Consider the following 20,362-nt stretch of genomic DNA (forward strand, 5'->3'; position numbering starts at 1 on the left):
CACAACTGGGAACGGCCCCTCTGCCCCAGAGACTGCTGAAATGATCCCAGCCATCCAAGCCGAAGCCTGTTTACCCTGCCTTGCCTGTTCCTTCCCCAAGAAACCACAAGAAAGCCTCTTGCCCCCCTTTTCCCCTCACCGCCTCTGCCTTGTGATTGACCCCGGTGCTTCTCCCATGTGGGACCCCAGGGCAGGTCCCTTCCTCTTGGAATTTTGAGTACAACAAGCTGTCTTTTCCATGGCAGCTGTCTTCTGATCTGTTGGTCTTGGCCATACCTACATAAAGTAAAGCCTCCATTTTAATGCAACTGTTCTCCACACTTCTCCAGTAAGTTTGAGGCCCCGGTTGCCCAAAATACCATCTCATACCCTCTGTTGGCCTCCTTCCCTTCTCTCTCTCATTTTTCCACCTCCCAACTTGTGCTTCCTAGAAGCCTTTCCCCAGTAAACCAGTTGTACTCAAATCATCACAGAGCCTGCTTCCAGGGAACCCAAACTAAGGCAATAACTAATAAAGATGGAGTTGTTTTCATGAAACCAGAGCTGCTCCTTCTCAGGGACTACATTTCATCTTTATGGAACCCTGAGTTCCCACAGAACACAGTTTGAGAACTACTTTCTTAAACTATCCTGGGATTAAAAAGCCCCTAAAAGTACAAATAAAATGTATTACTATCCACCCAGCAATATTTTCAGAGGTTAAAAAAAAAACTTTTCAAGTTTGCAAGTTTCAAAATTTATTAACTTTTGAAGAATATGCCCACAAAATACCCATAAGAAATGAATATACCTAATGGAACTCTATTTGATTAAAATAAGTAATTTCTCTACCCAAGAGCCCAATTTATTTCTAAGCAGTTGCTTATGCACCAGGCGCATGTGGGTGGTCTGGTCCATTGAGATCCATGTTAAATGCAGCCTTTAAAATGAGTACCATAATGGAACATTGTCTTTGATGTAAAAGCAGACTGGCATGCACCCCAATGTCTAAGTTCTCACCCACGTTCATGGTTCTTGAAAGGGCTCACACAATCTTGCTATTGTATTTCTAATACTTCCAAAATAGCCTACTTAAATGTCAATTCCTAATCCTAGTGTTTACTCCCCCACCACCCTTATTAGTAAATCTTTTCTAAATGGGTTAATTGGCAATCTCAGGACAGTTGTGAAGCCTCCTTTTTCAAAAAGCGATCCGTAATTAGGTCAAGGATGAGAATTCTTTGGGGTCTTCCTTTAAGGGTGAATCACTCTGTTTCACAAGGTTGTGCTCCATTCCTAAAGGAAGCTTCTAATTGCAGATAACCATAGGGCACAGTTTATAATACAGGTTTTAAGGCCCTATATTAGTCGGGGTACTTTGGGTTGTGAATGATGGCAATCCGGAACAAACTGGTTAAATAAAAAGAGAATTTGTCATTGAACATGAAAGGGCAAGGCTTAAGGCATGACTAGATCCAAGGGTTCATACAATGTCCCCCTTATTTAGCTTGTTCTCTCATCACTCTTTGCTGGTCCCTCTTCAGACTCTTAACTCATAGTGGCAAACTGGCTGCCAGCAACTCCCTACCTATATCCTATCTTCTCAGAAACTTCAAGGCCAAGGGAATGCCTCTTTCTTGGTTGCTCTAGCGAAAGCCCTGAAACTCAGTCTCATTGGGACCAACTCATGTGCCCATCCTCTGACTGATCATTGTGGCCTTGGGGATGTGATGCTTGATGCTCTGGGCCAACTCCTGCAGGAAGGATAGCCTCCAAAGAACATCAGAGTGCTCCCACAGAAAGAAGGTCATCATGGGTATCAGGCAAGCAGAGATCACAGGAGTGATCTCTAAACAGGAGTAAGATCCTCGTGATAAGGGGATAGGTCTAATAGCCTCTATTTTATTCCTCAGGCTAATTGCGACGGTAGTGTATTGCCTTGGGCGTTCTAATGTCTGTTCTAAGCTAACAGCGTGTGACTGTCATGCTATGACTAACTGGGTGTGTGATCTTGAAAAGGAATGTTTATGTCTACCTGCCAGGTTTCTGGCTTCCCACGTAGTCACTGGGAATAAATAATATAACCTCCTCACCTTCAACCCATGAATGGATAGAATCTTACGATGGAGACAAGAAACAGGTGCTGGGGCAGGGGGGATTCTCTGAAGACAGATGTTCCGAAATGCCAGTATTCACAGAGAGAAACCTACAGGCAGGTGGGAGGGGAGAGCCACCTTTGGCACCCTGCAGTGCCATGTGGAACCACCCATCCCCACTGGGCCTCACTCCCGACTTGTAAGAGTTGCCTTGTGTGGAAGGAGAAAAGCACAGCCACAACCCTCACTGTGTTCCTGTTCCTTTCTTCATCCTCAAAAAGATTCCTGAAATGGCAAATGTAAACAGTGACAAATGTATGTCTTTCCTAAGGGAGCTGAGTGGAGCCTCTCAACGTACTACTCCCTGGGCTTGGAATGTTCTGTGCAGGGTTGGCATGTGGCTGGCTCTCTTTGGGTCTCAGGTGAACTGTCCCTTCTCTAGAGAGGCCTTCCCTAACCATCCTGTCTGAAGTTGTCCCCCACGTTAGCCATCTTCCATCACATCTTATTTTTCGTAATAGCACTCATCATCCTCTGAAATAATCATGCGAATTATCTGTCTCCCCCATTAGAATGGAAGCTCCAAGAGAGCAGGGCCATGTCTGTCTTGTTCACTATGAATGGCCATTGTCTTCCATGGTGCCTGGCACATGGTAGGCACTTGGTGAATATTGGATGGATGGATGGATGGATGGATGGATGGATGGATGAGCTCAGCTCCAAACTGCCTCTTGGTTCATGGCTCCTTAGCCCAGAAAGAAATCCCCTGTGCAGAAGTTAGGAAAGAAAATATCAATATTCACAGTATTAAGAGGCCCATTAGCTGCAGGGTTTATTAACACATCGTAGAACCCTGTCTGTGAAATCAAAAAGGTTAAAAGGAACAGCAGGCTGCTGAGTCAACAGTCAACAAAAGCAGGTTTAGAGGTCAAGAGAGAGCCCCTGGGCTTGCCGGGAGGCAAAATTTCAGATGTAGTTGTAGGGCTGCAATAGATTAGTTACCTGGTTCCCATAAGCAGATTATTTACAATTAAGCCAAATGGTTACAGCCTCTGGGAAAACAAAAAAAACAAAAAGCAAAAACAAACTTTGATTCCACTATTCCTCTGGCCTCTTATGGCCAGAGAACAAATGGAATGAATCCTGAGATCTCTAAGGCAAATCCAAAGCCTTCATTGGTTGCCTGTAGTTTGGATCCGTGGAGAATTCCATCTGTCAAGGCATTTGCTGCATCATAACAGTTGTTGGATTTTCTTCAGGCAACCGATGAAGAACTCTGTCTACCGAAGCCGGCAGTCTCTGAACAGCCCGAGTCCGGGGGAGACAGAGATGGACCTTCTGGTGACTCGGGAGCGACCCCGGCGCGGGATCCGTAACAGTGGATACGATGTAAGTCGCTGCTGGGCTAAGGTGAACGTAGGCTTTGCTTTCCCCTGAAAACAAAGGAGAGAGAGCATCCCACAATGTTTCACTGTACTGTATATCTGTGGAATTTAGAAGTGCACCAAGATGTTTGCTATTTTATTATTCCTTATTACCTATTTTGTAGAGTAACATGACTTGGAATGGGTCAGAGTGACAAATTATTGCTAAAAGGATTTTAATTCCTAAATCCAACTCTTTTAGGAATAGTACAGTATTGATCTTAAGTCAACAGTGATTCCAAATGTCCTTAATTTTTTTCCCCCTCTCTCCTTAAAGCTCAGTAGGAACCACGGCTGTAGGTTAGAATTCATTTGAACACAGGCTTCTTTTAATCCATGGCAGTGTGGAGAAGTTGGATTTGTTCCTGATTTCATAACTCCCCAATATGCCATGGAAACAATCAGATGTCCAACAGAGAGATTTGGTGATTTCATAGGATGCAAACCATGCTTATGTGCAGTCGTGTCTCCAAACAGCAAAAATTGTTCTAATCCCACTGCACTTCCCCAGAAGAGGAGCTCCAAGGCGGTGGGTGTCTCAAATCCGATGGCTCCTGGCCTGTTAACGTAGTTGCATCCCTGAGCTCACAGAAATGCTACCCTGAGAGGATATTGGATAACACTTCACCCCGCCCCAGAATTTCAGATGGCCTTAGGTCTACCCTTGGGTTTTATGATAAAGGTTTCTTTCCCATTCTCCTGAAACATTTCTCTAATTACAAACAAAAGCTTTTGTATCAAGAATTAGGATTCAAAAATGTCTGGATAAAATTTGGCTATAATCTGCGAGGTTGTACTTTGAAAATGACACTCAGTTTCTTAAATGTACTGTGCTAATTTGAAGGCAAGAAGGTCTTTTTTTCTCCACTCAGGATTGGTCATTGTTTGCCACAAAAGATTGAAGAGGGAATTTTAATTGTTCCGTTAAAAACAGAGATATTCTACCTAATTTGAATTTCTAGATACTTTACCCTTGATGTTTGTGTTGGTCATGATAACCTTATCTTTTATTTCTGTTTTCCTTTTTCATATAAAACAAATTGATATTTTAGTTTTATAAAATTCTAGATGCTTCAGGCAAATCTTTTTTTTTTTTAACTCCAGGTGAAGTTACTCAACACTAATTGTTCTCCTCATAAAAATCTTTTATACTAAAGCCGGTCAACAATTTGATAATCAGCCTGTCGTTAAAAATTTGAATTTTCCACTTAATCTCTCCGTACCAGCAGTGAATATTCTTCCCACGTGCCCATGGTCTGGGGGACTTCTTTTGCTCAGAAGTAGCTGAGGTATATGATAAGATTCTTAATGTATTTCAAGATTGGAATTAATGGGTCTCTTGTGAGATTCTAGGCACAGACATTTTTACACTTTGAGGAAATAGGGCAGTTTCTCTATTAGTTTTGAAAAGAGAACAGTGTGTTGCTTTTTTTTTTTTTCTTTTAACCATAGACAATGCTGTGACTTGTAGTAGTGACTTAATAATTTTAGAATGCCCTGTGAGTACATATGGCAACAGAAGGATACGGATGATTTTTAAAAGGAGGTTGCTCACCCCCTACAAACATGTATAAATATTCCAATTACAGATTGCTTTAAGGGAAGCCCACTCTATTCTAATAGATTTTTCTGATTTCAGAAAATTAGAATATGTGTCTTGAGAATTGCATGTGGTCTCAAAAACATAAGCAAAGATAAGTTTCCTTAAGACAAAATGATTGTCTAGGGATCTCTTATAAGAATTTAGACTGTTATTTATAAGAATGCAGTGGCTTCCTGTTTCTTTTCCCCATGCCTTTTGTGCTGATCACATGAAAAGTAGCCATCATTTACTGACTGCACACAGTAGACCAGCCTCTATTCTAGTCTTTTTATGTGGATTATCTAATGGAATTTGTAGTCACCAGCCAGGTATGTACCCCCTTATGCCCATTATACAGATGAGGAAATCAAGGCACAGAGCAATTACTTAATTTGTCTACACAACTCCAGAGCCTCTCCTCTTAACTACCATGCAGTAGGGCTTCCATATAAACCCATCACACTATATATCTGCCTTCACATGATTCTATATCCTATACTTCCAATCTCACCAAGAAGCTGGATGGTAGGTCTCACAAGAATTCTTGCATGGATAACTCATAAAAGCAAAAAATGGACCCACAGATAAAGGAGGAAAAGAGGAGAGTCATGGCTTTAAACAATGCATTCATTTTCTAAACTCCTGATTTTCCAAAAATGCTAGGGCACCTCTGACAAAAGAATCCATTAGCCTAGCAGTGAACGGATCAGTCATTTGGAAGCATGTCATTCTTCTTACTGGGTCTGGGGATCTTGAAGCCAGGCCCAGATTTCCAGTCATTTCTGCCAGGTTAGGGATCACCAGGGGGTACCTGCTCCTTGATGTGGTAGAAACAGAAGCACTGGGAGACTGATTTAATTTCTCCAAAGCTGACCTCGTGAGAATCCCTACAGGAAAGGCTGCATGTAAAAAAGAGTGAGTAAATAAATAAAGAAGCAAAGGAACACACAAAGCACAGGCAAATCTTAGCCCTAGGACTGAGGGAAGCTTGGATTGTTTGAAAATGTTTCCATAGAGCAAGGATGTACTGGGATCTGCCCAAAATAGACCCTTAGCTCTAAGGGGTGTGGGAGCCACTGTGTTTTGCAGCAACAGTTCTTAACCTCTTGGTCTCCCTAACAGCTAAGGGATGCAGTACACTCCTGGCAATTCCTTTGGCTCAACTGGCTGATAATTTTCCAGAAGACAGCACCCCCTTTTGACGAAGGCATGATTTTAGAAAGGTGGACAGACCAGATCTTTAACCTTGGCATTGAAATGAATTCCTCCCAGGGCATGAAACAGTTAGAAAAGATAATGTCAGACTAATATCTAAGAGCAAAAATACCTCTATTTCAAAGTATTTTTAAAATTTTTTTTTTCCTGAATAAAAGTCATATAGAAAATAATGAGGCGATGTGGAGGGAAAAGAAAATGCCCCACATGTGAATTCTCAGGCAGAATAAAGACCCAACTGATGTTCCCTCTGTCAGGCAAATTAATCAACCTTTGCTTCCAAAGGACAAGGAATAACCAAATCATTCCCCAGAAATAAAAACGTATGTCCTCAACCTCGATTCGTGTTTGGAGTTTTTAAATGTGATGGGAATGGGATCAGCTAAGTGCCTTGGCTGTGAGGGAGACTCTGAAAAGGAACATCTGAGTTGTACCTTTGAAAAAGAATGCTCCCCTCTCTGAAGTAGAGAGCTGTACAGGCCCCTTCCCTTAGGTTTCTCTCCAGCACCTTGTCAAAGCTCACACCTCTCAGAAGAGGGGATGCTGAGGCTTCATCGGTGGTGACCACAATCACCGTCACTCCAGAAGCGTTCTTCAGAGAAACATTTGGAAATGTTAGTGGAAAACCAGATGGTTTTGCAATTGAGAAGTAGACATAAACCTACAAAAAGGGATACTATGTCAGGCAAGGTTCTGCTGCAGAAAACAGAAAACCTCAAGCCATTTGAATAGACCAAATACGACTGTGAAGAGTTAGACACCAAATCATCAGAGGCCTGGCAGGATGTATGGGGAGTGACTGAGAACAAAACCACTGGGCTGGCTGTGACCGGGAGGTGGGGGGGTTTGCTGCCTGGGAACTACCAGGGGGCAGAAAGACGGGCCCTGCCTCATTTCTTCTGTCGGGCCTGCACACCAGGGCCTTCTGTGACAGAAGCCCAGTTTTGGTCAAGCACAGTCACCGCCTCAGAGAGGGCCATGAGGGAGTGTTGGCCGGTCAGCCTCGGCACTGCAGGAACGCACGCTGCAAGGAGGTTGCCGAGGGCCAGCCCCCCAACCCCATCACAGGTACAGGAGAGATAGGCAGAGAATTAGCAGGCAGAGCAGTATTCGGGAAGCAGTGAGGAGAGCCAGAGGAGGCAAGGAGGCCTACAGGGAAGATGAAAGCATCACTCAGAGTTCAGAGCTCGGTCCCCAGCCACCGGCTGAAGGCCTGCGAGGCCGAGTGGTGTTTGATAGGGCATTTATTTACTAGCCTCCCTCGCCTCACAAGGCAGCCAACTCCCCCTGTCCCAGGTGAGCGGTGGTCACTAGAAGGGAAGGAGGCCAGAAAATTCGAGCGGTTGTTTTGACGGGTTCCATGCACCGAGGAATGCGGTGTGATCCACAAAGCCCCGGCTGCCTGGTTTGGCTAATGGCAGGTCTGGGGTCAGGGAGTCAGTCCTGTATTACCAGCAGCAGCCTCTCCTCCTCACTTACCACCCGCACCCCCCCCCGCCCCAGCATCCGACGGCTTGGGCATGGTGGTCAGAGACTACCGTCAGGAAAGGGCAAGGCTGTCCTCGAGCTGCATGAGGTCCCCAGTTCAGGGCACAACCAGCTCTTGGTTTCTTTGGGAGGCAAGGGGTTGGGTGTGAGGACTTAGTCCTTCACCTCTGAGGCAGCCTGCCTGTTGCCCTCTGAACTGGGGGTTCGTGCGATGACCCCGTCCTCACCACGATCTCCCCCTGGCAGCCCACCCAGAACTGTCTCACACGTGTGCTCCCCGCTGAGCCCTTAATCTCCTTCTCTTACCTCTGCTAGCTAGCTTAAGCTGTCAACAAGCCTGGCGTGATAGGTCATCTCAAGTTAGTTTAGGGGTTTTTAATTCTGGGGGACTATCTGATACTAAGAAGTCAGCCTCCCTGGATGAGCCCAAGACAAAGAGGTGGAGGGGTTTGGCGGCGAAGGGGCCTCGTGTTGTGGGCCAGATATCACCAGGCCGTGGCTGTCCAGAAGCTTGTTCCCCCCACAGAGATGGATGCTGCTTGGCAAGTGGGGAGCCGGAAGTGGATTCTGGTTGGCAGGTTTGAGAGGGAGTAGGCCAGGTTTCAGGATGGCCCTGTGACCTCACTGGGAGCCAGGCCTCCCCGACAGGCCCAGGATTTCCTTCCCACATGGGCCGTTTCCCACCAGGCAGGAGACACACAACTTCCCCTTTGCTGTAAGCACACGAGTGCGGTCTCCCTGCTTATGCTCTCGGATTCCTGTGCTCTGAACACTGCCTGCTTCACCTCGTGGTGCCTGCCTACCGATCTTGCTTCTCCTGGACTCTTGCAGGCCGGGGTCCCCTGTGTGCTGCTCTGGGTAGGGACACTTGTAGAGGAAGGGAAAGAAGCAAGAGGAGGCACAGCGCAAAGTTGGGCTGTGGTACAGATATTACAAGGTCTCGGCTAAGCTCATGTAACCCTGCAGAGGTCACAGCGTGTGTGTGAAGCATCTGGGCTTTTGTACTCTAGCGCTGACCATCACTGGCTGTCCTTGGGCAAGGCAGCTGTCTTTAGCCAAGGACAATTGCTACTAAGAGAATTGGCATTGCCGATTCCCACCAATGCCCAGGGAGAGCAAAGGCAATTCCCAGCTGACAGCTGAGGCCCGGCTGCTGGCAGTGTGCCCAGCCGCTGGAGGGAAAGTCCTCTGGTCCTGAGCCATGCACGCCACGCTAGTTCCTCCCGGCCCTGTGTGCTCCCTAGCCCACCTGTGCCCCCAAGCCCCTGCAGGAGGCAGAGGCCCTCAAGCTAATGAGAATTCCTTGGGAACTGCCATCCCTTTCATTTCTTCTAGTGAACATTTACCGAGTGCTGGATCCACTTACATATGTGAATTCAGCAACATGGGTCCTGAAAGACTAAGGGAAGCCTTTAAATGTTGCCCCCGAAATTAGTTTTTGTGTATGTTCTATAGAGACGGTATATTGGTTTTCACATACTACTCTGTAAGGTTGCATACACTGGCACCTACGCTGTACCCCAGGGATCATCTAAGGGCCTCTCAAAGTTTTACTTTGTCTGATTTTTTTGGGGAAATTTCTCTGATTTCTACCTCCTCTGCTGGCGTTAGCAGGTAAGCCTCACAGGTGAGGCCACCATCGTACTTCCTGGCTGAGGCTGGAGGGGAGAAAGATGGAGTCACTCGAGTGCTTCTCCACACTCGTAGAGGAGACAAGTGCAGACACGGCAGAAGCAGTGCAGCAGGCTGGGCCAGTGAACTTGGACGGGAGGCCTGTGCCTGTCGGTGCCATAGCTGCTGATGGTCCGGTCCCCAGTACTCACCACTTGGGAAGCCGCCCTACAGCTGTCAGAGGAGGTGTTCTAAAACACACACCCTGGTGTCAGATCCTTTGGGAAATCCCCACAGCCCTCATGTTAAGATTGAACCCTCTGCTCCGAGCCCAGGAGGCATCTGCGCTGGCTGGCCCCAGGCGCACCTTTCTAGCACATGCTTGTCGCTCCCTCACCTGCCCTTGGCTCTGGCCCCATAGGCCCTTCCCAGCTCTGTCATGTTGACTCCCATCTCTGTGTTCTCCCCTCTGCTCAAGACATCCCTTCCCACCTACTTCATACAGCCAAGCTTTCTTAGCCTCAGCATTGTTGGATTGGGATCTGGATAATTCTTCGTCCCGTGCATTGTATGATGCTTAACAGCGTGCCTGGCCTCTCCCACCAGCTACCAAAGCACCTGCAAAGTGGTGACAACAGGTTTCCAGACATTACCCCGGGACCAAGCCCGCTCTTGGTTGAAGACCAGTGATCTAGGCAAGGCTTGCAGAACTTAGTCTCAACATTTTCTCCCCCGGAATCTTTTCCTTGACCCCATATCTGTGGGGCTGATTGAGGCGCCTGTCCTTGGTGCTCCCGTCACACGGGGGACTCACCCCCATCCAAGTCCTTTCTCCTGGGTTCCCCCCTGTAGACTTACTCATGTTATTTTCCCTGTTTGACTCCTCAAGGACAGGAATCATGTTTTATTCATCCTGGAAGCCTCAGCACTTGAAACAGGAACTGGCGCATAGTAAATTCAGTGTCTCTATTTGTTGAGCAAATGAGCAAACAAGTGTGTCAGCCAGCAGACGGGATTCCTGAGCTGAGACTGGGATGGGGAGGGTGGCTTTAGAACTCTGAGCCATATACACATTTGATTTGACTAGCATACAAATGTATGTTATGTTTTAAGTTCCGTTTCAGCAGTGGTTATCAGTGAGGACCTTTGGGCTGATGTAACAAAAAACCCATCCCGAACCAAATTATCTTAAATCATGAAGGGAAGGCATTGGGTACAGTAAATTCAGGCGTGGTCACACTGGGGCTCCAGTTCCATCCCTCCACATTGTGCGGCGCTGTCCTTAGGCATTGTCTTCATCCACAGGTTGGCTCTACTAGGAAATGGCTGCAGGAGCGTACATACTACATGGACCAATGAAAGAGAGAATTTCTCCTTCCCAGCCATGAAACAAAGTGTATGGGATTTACTCTCACTGAGCCTCTGAAGGTCAAGTGCCCAACCCATGTATCCATCCCTCTAGCAGTGGGAGGGGGGGGAGGCTTACACTGATGGGTTTCACCGGGTAAGACCTCACTGAGGGAGCTGGGCCAGGAAGGGATGTGTGCTGGGACTATTGCAGTACCCACTACTCCAGGAACAGTGGTGACTGGGCCTTGTAAGGAACAACACCAGCATAACCCTCCATGTCACTTGTTCCTCCAGTCTCCGCCTCTCATCTTTTGTTGGCCCTCTGTAGAGGGAGAGTTGAGTGAGGTGAGGAGCTAGAGACTGCTGTTCCTTGTGGGCTTGGGAAGGCCTGGCTACAGTGAGAGGCTGTGTTTTAGGGCCAGATGGAGGGAGAAAGAGGGATTTTGTGAGTCTGGCTGGCTTTTCCAAGACCCGAAAGGAAAAGAGCAGATCTGAGTGGGTGCTGGGGAGAGCCTGTTTTGTTATGGAGTGGTGTCAGCTCTCAAAACTGACCTTCTGTCTCCTCGGCTGCCCACAGCACCTGCTTGGCTAAGAAGAGAAAAAGCAAGGGATGGCTCCCTTCAGACGCTACCAGTGAAACAACTTCCCATGAGCAAAAGCCATCCTTATGTGCTTACTTTCAGGTTGATTCCTTTTTAAAAGATATTTGTAATTAATTGACTGGCTCACGCCCCGTTCTCAGCTTTAACAAGCAATGCTGTGGAATGGTCAGGCTTGTCGTCCTGGAGCTTGGCTGCCCTCGGATTCTAGCTCAGCAACTTACTAGAAGCATGAATTTGGCCTACTCCGCCTCTCCGTGCTCTAGTTTTCTCATCCAGAAAATGGGGATACAAAGGGCACCTGCCTGATAATGTTGTTGTAAGAATTAAGTGAGTTAATAATGGTAAAGCACATAGAAAACACCCAGTGAGCGTCAGCTGTTGTAACTATGCTAACAGATTCCATGAGGGAGAGAGGGCCGCTGTTTTTTGTTTCTTTTCCATCCCAGCACTTCGGACATCTCGGGACTGCTAGGAATTTTGTCGCATGTTGTGATTTTGTGATTTATAATAAGAAATGTGTATTTGGTCTTTGTCCACTATTCAGGACACAGAGCTCCAAAAACCCTTGGAATTTAAGTGATGAGCATATTAATGTGTGTTTTGTTATGTTAATGAGGTGATTTGGAACGCACCTAAGAATAGGGGCTGGTTGCACGCACAGAGCCAACCGGGAATGTGATTTGGGGGATGGGAAGTTTCAGGGAAATGTGCAATTTTGCTGAGACTTTTAAAAATTTCGTTCTCATGCTGATTGCAGAAAAGGAGTCACCAAACCATGAATTTGAACCCTCCTACCTGTTCTGAAGCGTGCCAGTCTCCTTTTGTTTTCAGAGAAGTTTTTGAGAGGTAGGCTCAGGGGGAAGCGGTTGCCCCGACTTGGGCCCTGAGAGCGCTTCTCCCTGGGGACCAGGGGAAGTGAGGCTTTGTAAGCATGTCTCTGCCTCCTTGGTGACAGGCAGCACTTGCACTGGGGCTGTTCAGGCCAGAGCTGACATCAGATGGAGAGAAGCAGCCCTAATTTTGTGTTGCCCAAAGGACCCTGTTTGGTGGAGAGAAAAATGGACACAGAACCAGATCAAGGCATCATGGCCAGATGGCCCAGAAATGGATCTTGCTGAACCCTCCACTTGGTCTCGGGCCCTTACTGGGAAGTTGCAGAATTTGTTCAGAATCTGTTCTCCTTGCTGAATGGAGCTGTGAGCACGGAGCTGAGAATCAGGGCCTTGGAGAGACAGTGAAGAAAAACGGGGCAAATTCTTGAATTCTGTAAGTGGAGAGCCTGGGCGAAGCAAAGTGCGGTTGTAGACATGTGCGTCCTGGGAAGTATGGTCTTGTAAGACAGCTATCTTACTCAAGAAATTCTGGAATAAATGGCCTCAATGATGTGAAAATGTTAGGGTTTGGAGCGAACAGTCAAGAAGGACTTCTTGAGACATCTTTCGTGCAAAAAGGTGGTTTTATTAAAGCACAGAGACAGGACCCGTGGGCAGAAAGAGGTGGGACCGATTATATACTTTCTAGTTGGAAGGGGGTTAGGGATAGTGTAAGTCTCTAAGGAATTTGGAAGCAAGGTTTCCAGGACCTTGAGGGGCTAGCTGTTATCAGGAAAATGTCATTTATTACTGTCTAATAGAACTTTAGTCATGAGACCCTTCAGATGTATATCAGAGGGCCATATGCTTGGAGGATGATTGCCAACATATATCTTGGGGCATAGAGATAAAGGACGTTTCCAAAGGAATGTTTATATGTGGAGACTTACAGGATCTTGGACATCAGGATAATGTTAAGCTTAAGTAATAATATCGAGGCAGTTGAGTTCCTAGAGAAGGGTCACTCTGCTTGTCTCAAGGTCTTGTCAATGGGTTGTAAGTTGTAAGGAAATTAAAATTTTCTTTTGCCTGTGTTCTCCACATCATCAAGAACCCTTCATCCCTCCTCTTCAACTCCATTCTAGATAAGGCTGTCTAATGTGGTGTCTAAATGTGGCATCACTCAAGAGACGGGGGCCTCCGAATACGGGGTGACAATTGGGAAGAAGCCAGTGGCTTGGGCTGTGAAAGAATTCAGCTGAAACAGAACAAAGGAGATAGAATGTGGAGCACATAGCAAGGGAGCATGCAAGGGAACAGAGGACAGGACAGCAGAGACTCTGTCTGCCAAGAGGCAGTGGGTGGGGGCCATTTTTAAAGGGGGAAGATGGGGAGGTATAACGAGGTATGGACGTATGAAATATTCCCATTTTTGGCAACTGTGCCTAGTTGTAAGTAGCCCATTAGTCAGTTAGGAACGATGGGTATTTTGAGGTGGGTCACCTTCTGGGCCTGTCTGGATTCAGCCAGGGGGTCGCTGTGAGCCTGTGAGTCACTCAAGCCTCTTTGCCTAAAAACAGCTTCTACATCGAATTCATTTTAGACACTTGGCAATGTCTTTTCCTGGTAGAGGCTTTTGAGCAGAAATCCTCCAGCCTCTCTTTTAAGATGCATTTCCATTTATTCATTCAACTAGGATGTGTTCAAGTCCTGCTGTTTGCCATTCTGGGAAGCAGCAGGACACACGACAAAGCCCCTGCCCTCAGGGAGCTTATATTCCAGTAGGAAGAAAAAGTAACAAACACCTGAGCACACAGATGTTCAGCACAACGTCAGAAATGCTGAGGGAGCATAAAGCCAGGTGAGACATGGAGAAAAACAGGAGGTGCTCTTCATAGGTTGTCTCCAGGGAAGGCTCTTGGAGGGGCAGGGGGGGGGTTGAGCAGAGACCAGAAATAAAGAAGCTAGCCTGGCTAGCCTTGGGGAAAGAATATTTGGGCAGAAAGAACAGCAAGTGGAAGGGCCCAGAGGACAACACATGCCTGGGGAGCTCAGAGAACATCAAGGAGATCCAAGTAGCAAGATGCCCCCTTCTTGGTAAAGGTCTCAACTTTGATTCCTTCCTTTGTTTCATCCCCATATCTCATCTCTCACCAAGTCTGGTCAGCTCTCTTCCAAGACATCTCTCGAGCTCATCTATACCTTCTTTGTCCATGACCACCCTAACTCAAGCCCCTGCTGTCTCTCCTTACCTTCATTACGTCAAGAGCCTTTTAGCTCGCCTTCTGTAAATTCCAATCACATTTCTCTCATGCTTAAAATTCTTCAAGAATTTCCCATTGCCCTTTGAAAACACTCCATTCTTCTCACCACGGCCTTCAAGACTCTACGTGATCAGGCTCCTGCCTGCCTTTCCCGCCCCGCCCCGCCCCGCCTCCTGCCAGCTGGGGCTCCAGCCACACGGTCAGGTGTCAGTCAGCTCAGGCTGCCCTTACAAAGTGCCACAGACCCAGTGACTTAAAACAACAGAAATTTATTTTTTCACAGTTCCAGAGGCTAAATGTCGAGGGGTTCACAGTTCAGCCCGTAAGAGCCCATCTTTCTCTTTCTCAAATACTATCAGCTCTTTCCTATCTCAGGACTTTTCCTGAAGCTCTCCCGTGATCTTCCCATGGCTAACCCTTTCTCCTTCAGCTCTTCAAAATGTCACCTCTTCAGAGAGGCCTTCCCTGACCATCCCCATAGAACTAGCTATGTTGCCCAAACCATCTTGTTTTGTTTTATTAAGGCAAAATTAAAAATGATAAGATGTATAGGTGTTTAGTGTACAACTAGATGAACATTGTATTGCTCTCTTAACCACCAGTCCAACCGAAATGTAGGACATTTTTATCACCTTCTGAAGGTCACTCCGTCTGCACTATGGCCCCACTGGCAACCACTTTTCTGATATCTACCTTCATAGTTTTACCTATTCTTGGACATCATGTAAATGGCATTTTTACTTACTTATTTGGTACGTACTCTTCTGTGCCTGACTTCTTTTGCTCAGAATTCACCTATGCTGGGATGCCTGGGTAGCAGTCCGTTAAGCGTCCTCTTCTTGGTTTCAGCTCAGGTCATGATCTCAGGTTCGTAACATTGAGCCCCACGTCAGGCTCCATGCTGGGTGTGGAGTCTCCTTAAGACTCACTCTGCCCCTCCCCCTCTGCTCTCTCTCTTTCTCTCTGTCAAATAAATCTTAAAAAAAAAAAAAAAAGAATTCATCTATGTTGTTCCATGCATCTGTCATTTATTTATTTTTTTATTACCGGGTACTGTTCTGTTGTATTGTGTGGCATAAATCGATCACTCTCTGTCTGCCATCCTGTTGTTGGACATTTGGCTTGTTTCTAGTTTGAAGCTACCAGAAAACACTACTGTAAATATTTTCATCGTTTATGAACATATGTGCTATGGTCACCCCAATTTTTTTTTAAGATTTTTACCTATTTTTTTGAGAGAGAGAAGAGAGCAAAAAAGAGCACTGGGTGGGGAGGGAGAAGCAGGCTCCCCGCCAAACAGAGAGCCCCACTCTGGGCTCTATCCCAGGACCGTGGGATCATGACTGAGCTGAAGGCAGACACTTAACCAACTGAGCCACCCAGGAACCCCCCTACACCTTTTTTTTTTTTTAAAGATTTACATCACCCAAAATTTGTATGCTCAAATCCTAACCTCTGATGTGTTGGTATTAGGAGGTGGGGCCCTTGGGAAGTAAAAAGGTCATGAGTGCAGAGCCCTTGAGAATGGGATTAGTGCCCTCAGATGAGAGAGCCCAGAGAGCTCCCCGACCCCTTCCTCCATCTGAGGTCTACAACCCGGAAGAGGACCCTTACCCGGCCATGCTGGTGTCCTCCCACTTCCAGCCTCCAGAACTGTGAGAAGGACATTTCTGTTGTTTATAAGCTACCTGGTCTGTGGCATTTTGTTCTGGCAACTGGAATGGTCCAGGACACTATGTTTTCATTTATCTTGGGTAAATCTGTACGAGTGGAATCTCTGGGTCATAAGGTGTATGTTCAACTTTCTAAGAAACGACAAACAGGTCTAGGAGGTATGTGGGCTATTTGAGCCTCCCACCAATTTGAGCCTCCTTACGCCATTGGTGGGAGGCTCAAGTTGTTCTGATTTCACTCCTTAACCTCACCAACACTTGCTGTTAGTAACCTTCTTAATTTTAGCCATCCCACGCTAAAATGTGAAATGATATAATTTCCTTAATTACCTGCCACTGTTGAGCACTTGTTCGTGTGTTTATGAGACACGTTATGTATCTTCTTGTATTGATAATGTCAATTCCAGCCATTTGCCCATTTTTTTACTTTTATTTTTTATTATGTTAGTCACTATATAATACATCATTACTTTTTGATGTTGTGTTCCATGATTCATTGTTTGCGTTGCCCAATTTTTAGACTGAGTTGTCTTTCTGTTCTTTACATGCAGGAATCCCATATATATTCCGGTTACAAATCCTAGTATTTTCTCCTGGTCCATGGCTTGTCCTTTCATTAGGTGTCTAATAGAAAAGTAGTTTTTAGTTTTGCAGTTTGTTTTTGTTTTGTTTTGTTTTGTTTAAGATTTTACTTATTTATTTGAGAGAGAGAGCATGAGGGGGGTGGGGAGGCATAAGGAGAGGCAAAAGCAGGCTCCCCGCTGAGCCGGGGGCCCAATGCAATGCCATTCAATTTCCAGGACCCTGATATCATGACCTTAGCCCAAAGCAGACACTTAACTGACTGAGCCACCCAGGTACCCCAGAAAACTAGTTTTTAGTTTTGGTGACGCCTTAGGGCTAGAATATGCTCCGAGACCAGGCAGCAGGACTAAGCTGTGTCCTAAGCCATGTTCTGTGTTGGAATATTTTCTAGAAAGAAGGTACGTGGGGATCCCAGTAGGGCTGTCATTCCCTTCAAGTGTGTCCTGTAGTATTTCAGAGAAGCTGAAGTCACATGGATACTTAGGCCTTGAGTGAGCCGTCCTGGTGTGCTCTTTTGAAAACGACACTGAAAGGGTCACAGATTCTCACTCTTTCCAGTGAGTACCAGAGCTCACACCCCGAGTGGGGGAGGGGTCGCGTGCTCAGGTGTGGAGAAGAAATGGCCTTAATTTCTTCTAAATACCAGTGGCCTTTGCTGCTGAGTGAAGATATATAGTGAAGAGTCCAAGATCTTCCATATGTGCATATCCTTTGACCCCATAATTCCACTTGTAGGGATCTAACCTAGGGCTGAATCCATGGTTATGTGCAGAGTGTCAGTTGCAAGTACATTTATGTCAGCTTTGTTTCTATAGCAAGGTATTAGGACCCCACCTACAATCCTCTTACATATAGCCGGAAAACTCCATATAGCAGAATGCTATGAAATCATTTAAAGTTATTCCCTATAATACATATATTTACTGGCAGAGACATTTCACAATATTGTATATGAAAAGGGCTTCAAAATATTACATACAATCCCATTTTATAAAAAAAACTTATATACTTATATATATGCATACATATATATGTATGTATGTTTGTGTGTTCTGTTTATAAAAGCATGACCCAGATGGCTCAGTTTGAGTGTCTGTACAACAAAAGTAATTTTTAAGTATACCTATTCCTTTACTCGTATTTGTCATATACATGAAGGCGATTATATTATGCACTGTAATACTCACAAAATTCTCTAAATTCCTCTCCTGTTCCTTTGTCATAGGTGCTTCTGCACCTCTCTCCAGAATCCCAATTAAAAATCCTGCAGCCCACACCCCTTCTGCCTGCTTGTTCTCCCCCACTTCCTATTTTCCATCACAATAGCTGGAGAATCTGGGTGGCCTGCTTGGGGCTGTTCTTGAAAGGGGGGAGGGGAGAAACTACAGGGCCAAGCCTGCATTCTTCATTTTGGCCCAGGATGGGAGCGTGGGGGTGGGGATTGATGAGGAGTGGGGAAGTGATGGCAAGGCTCCAGCCCCGATAATCTTCCTCCTATTTCATATGCATAGAAAACATCTGGAAGGATACGCACAAAGGCCAAAATGTTAACAGTAGTTATTTCTGGAAGGAGGATTAGAGGGATTTTAATTGTCTCCTTTTTGCTTATCCATGTTTTCTAATTTCCTACCATGAATAGACATTCCCTGATTAATTTGTTAGAATTTTTATTGAAGTCTATCTTGATTAACTTGGAAAATAGCTTAAAAAAAAAAACCAAAAAACAGTTCTCCCATGCTTTGGGAGGTTGGAGAAGTAAGCATGGTAAACTTCAAGTTAAAGAGGTTTAAAAATAAAATCTCTGTCCCAGACACAGCCCCCAACATTTACCCAAGTCAACCATCAGCCCACACTGGGAGGTTTGTCTTTGCTCCTGTCTCCCCCTTTTTGACAAATAAAAGCAAAATGTATTTTCAGAAACGTGCAAATTAGAGAGAGGGCTTGGGGCAAGTTAAGCAAGTTACAGTAGCACAGAGGTGATATGCCTTATCTGGAAAATGGGTACAGCCAGATGGTCCTCAGGGATGGGTGAGGCAACACATGTGGAAAACCCAGGACTCTTCCTGGGGCAGACAGAGTCCAAGAAACAGTAAATGTGAGAACCGGAAGGTCCTTCCCAGATCAAAGTTCAGCTCCCGCATCTGACAGCTGAGGAGCCTGAGGATTAGGGAGTTGATGTGACTTGCCTGTGGCCCTACAGCTCATCAGCAGTGGAGTAAACATGTCAGGGAATGTGGGTCCTTTAGCTTAACCTCAGGTTCTACCCCATGGACAACTGGACAGAATTTCTTACTGGTTTAATATCACTAAGCTTTTTGAATATGTATGCTAAATTTATAAGAGACAGAGGTGAAATGGGCTCAGGGAGCATCCAGATTTGGGCAAGATGGACATTAAATAAGCACATACAAGTGCGAGGAGGGGGAAGCCCAGGGTACAATGACAGTTCATCTTGTTTCCATTGGTAGATGTCCGGAGACTGAAAACCAAGTGAGAACAGTAGGAAAACAGAAGGAGGCTAGAGCAAACCTATGAGGTCACTTGGGGTATAACTCTGGTCCCTCCAGCTAAAGGGAAGCCCCCTTCCATACGAAATGGAAGCTCTGGGGTGGGAAGCAGAGGTCGACTTCTGTTGGGGTATTATGGGGTGGGTGCAGTGGAGCCTGGAGAAAGTGTCTCCACCTCCTCATCGAAGGCAATATCTTTCCCACCAAACTTAGAGAACCCCCAAGCTGGCACAGCCACCCCCACCCCCACTCCCGCCGCCGCCCGGGCTCCTGGGAGAGTGGCAGAGCAGGGAGTCGTTGCCAAGAAGTATATTTTTGCCCTGCTTAAAGCACAACTATAAATTCACATAATAGATCCACCAATATGACTGGAAATGCATAGGACAGCTCAGGGGTGGGAAAAATCATAGCTCCCCCCAGTGCCATTAATCTTACACCTGGGAGCAGGTTGGCCTTAAGCATGCATTATTTATTAAGGAGATGGGAATGTAGGGAGGAAGGGCAGTGTATGGGAGGCAAACAGCACTGATAGGGAAATGTAACAGGCAACGTGGTGCCGCAGGATGTGGGAGTGATGGGAGCTGGGAGAGCCAGGCTCTGCCACCGCCACCCTGGGTGACTTTGGAGAAGTTACTTCAACCACTCTGGCCTTGACCACCCCTTCTGGAAATGGGGCTTGGATTCACTGGTCTCCTAAAGCCCTTTCAGGGTCTGAAATTCTCTCCAGAATGTTCTCTGCATCATGAAGGCAATTTGTTTCAGAAGTTGCATTCACCAACCTAGAAGGTGTCAGCAAACCATCAGGGAGTACATTTCTGGGCCTTTCCCTAAAGATCTCCATTTGATAAGAGTCCCTGGGGGCATGCACCCAGGTAAGAAACGTTTCTGAGTTTATTAGGGCAAAAGTAATTCTGCTTTCTACTCCATAACCCATTTTTGCTTGTGTTCCTATAAAAATAGTATTCTCAATTCTTACTGTAGATGTTTGTTGATAAATCTAGATCTGAAGGTTGACAGAGAGCCTCATCTTTTTTTTTTTTTTAAGATTTTATTTATTTAGTTGACAGAGAGAAAGAGATCATAATGAGGCGGGCGGGGGGCGGGGGCGGGAAGCAGGCTTTCCACTGAGCAGAGAGCCCTATGCAGGGCTCTATCTCAGGACCCTGAGATCATG

General features: G+C 46.1%; 1 protein-coding gene across 5 annotated transcripts in view; it reads left to right on the top strand.

Moving 5' to 3' along the window:
- Positions 1 to 20,362, top strand: part of KIAA1549L (KIAA1549 like) — a 249,203-nt gene that overhangs the window by 202,680 nt on the left and 26,161 nt on the right. For all 5 annotated transcript variants that reach the window (XM_032840969.1, XM_032840968.1, XM_032840965.1 and 2 more), the window contains one exon: positions 3,335 to 3,464. In XM_032840969.1, coding sequence (XP_032696860.1) covers positions 3,335 to 3,464 — 130 coding nt within the window. The remainder of the gene's footprint in view (positions 1 to 3,334; positions 3,465 to 20,362) is intronic.

This window comes from Lontra canadensis, unplaced genomic scaffold, assembly GCF_010015895.1.
Source record: "Lontra canadensis isolate GAN:19392208 unplaced genomic scaffold, GSC_riverotter_1.0 scaffold118, whole genome shotgun sequence".
In the NCBI taxonomy this organism is placed as follows: domain Eukaryota; kingdom Metazoa; phylum Chordata; class Mammalia; order Carnivora; family Mustelidae; genus Lontra; species Lontra canadensis.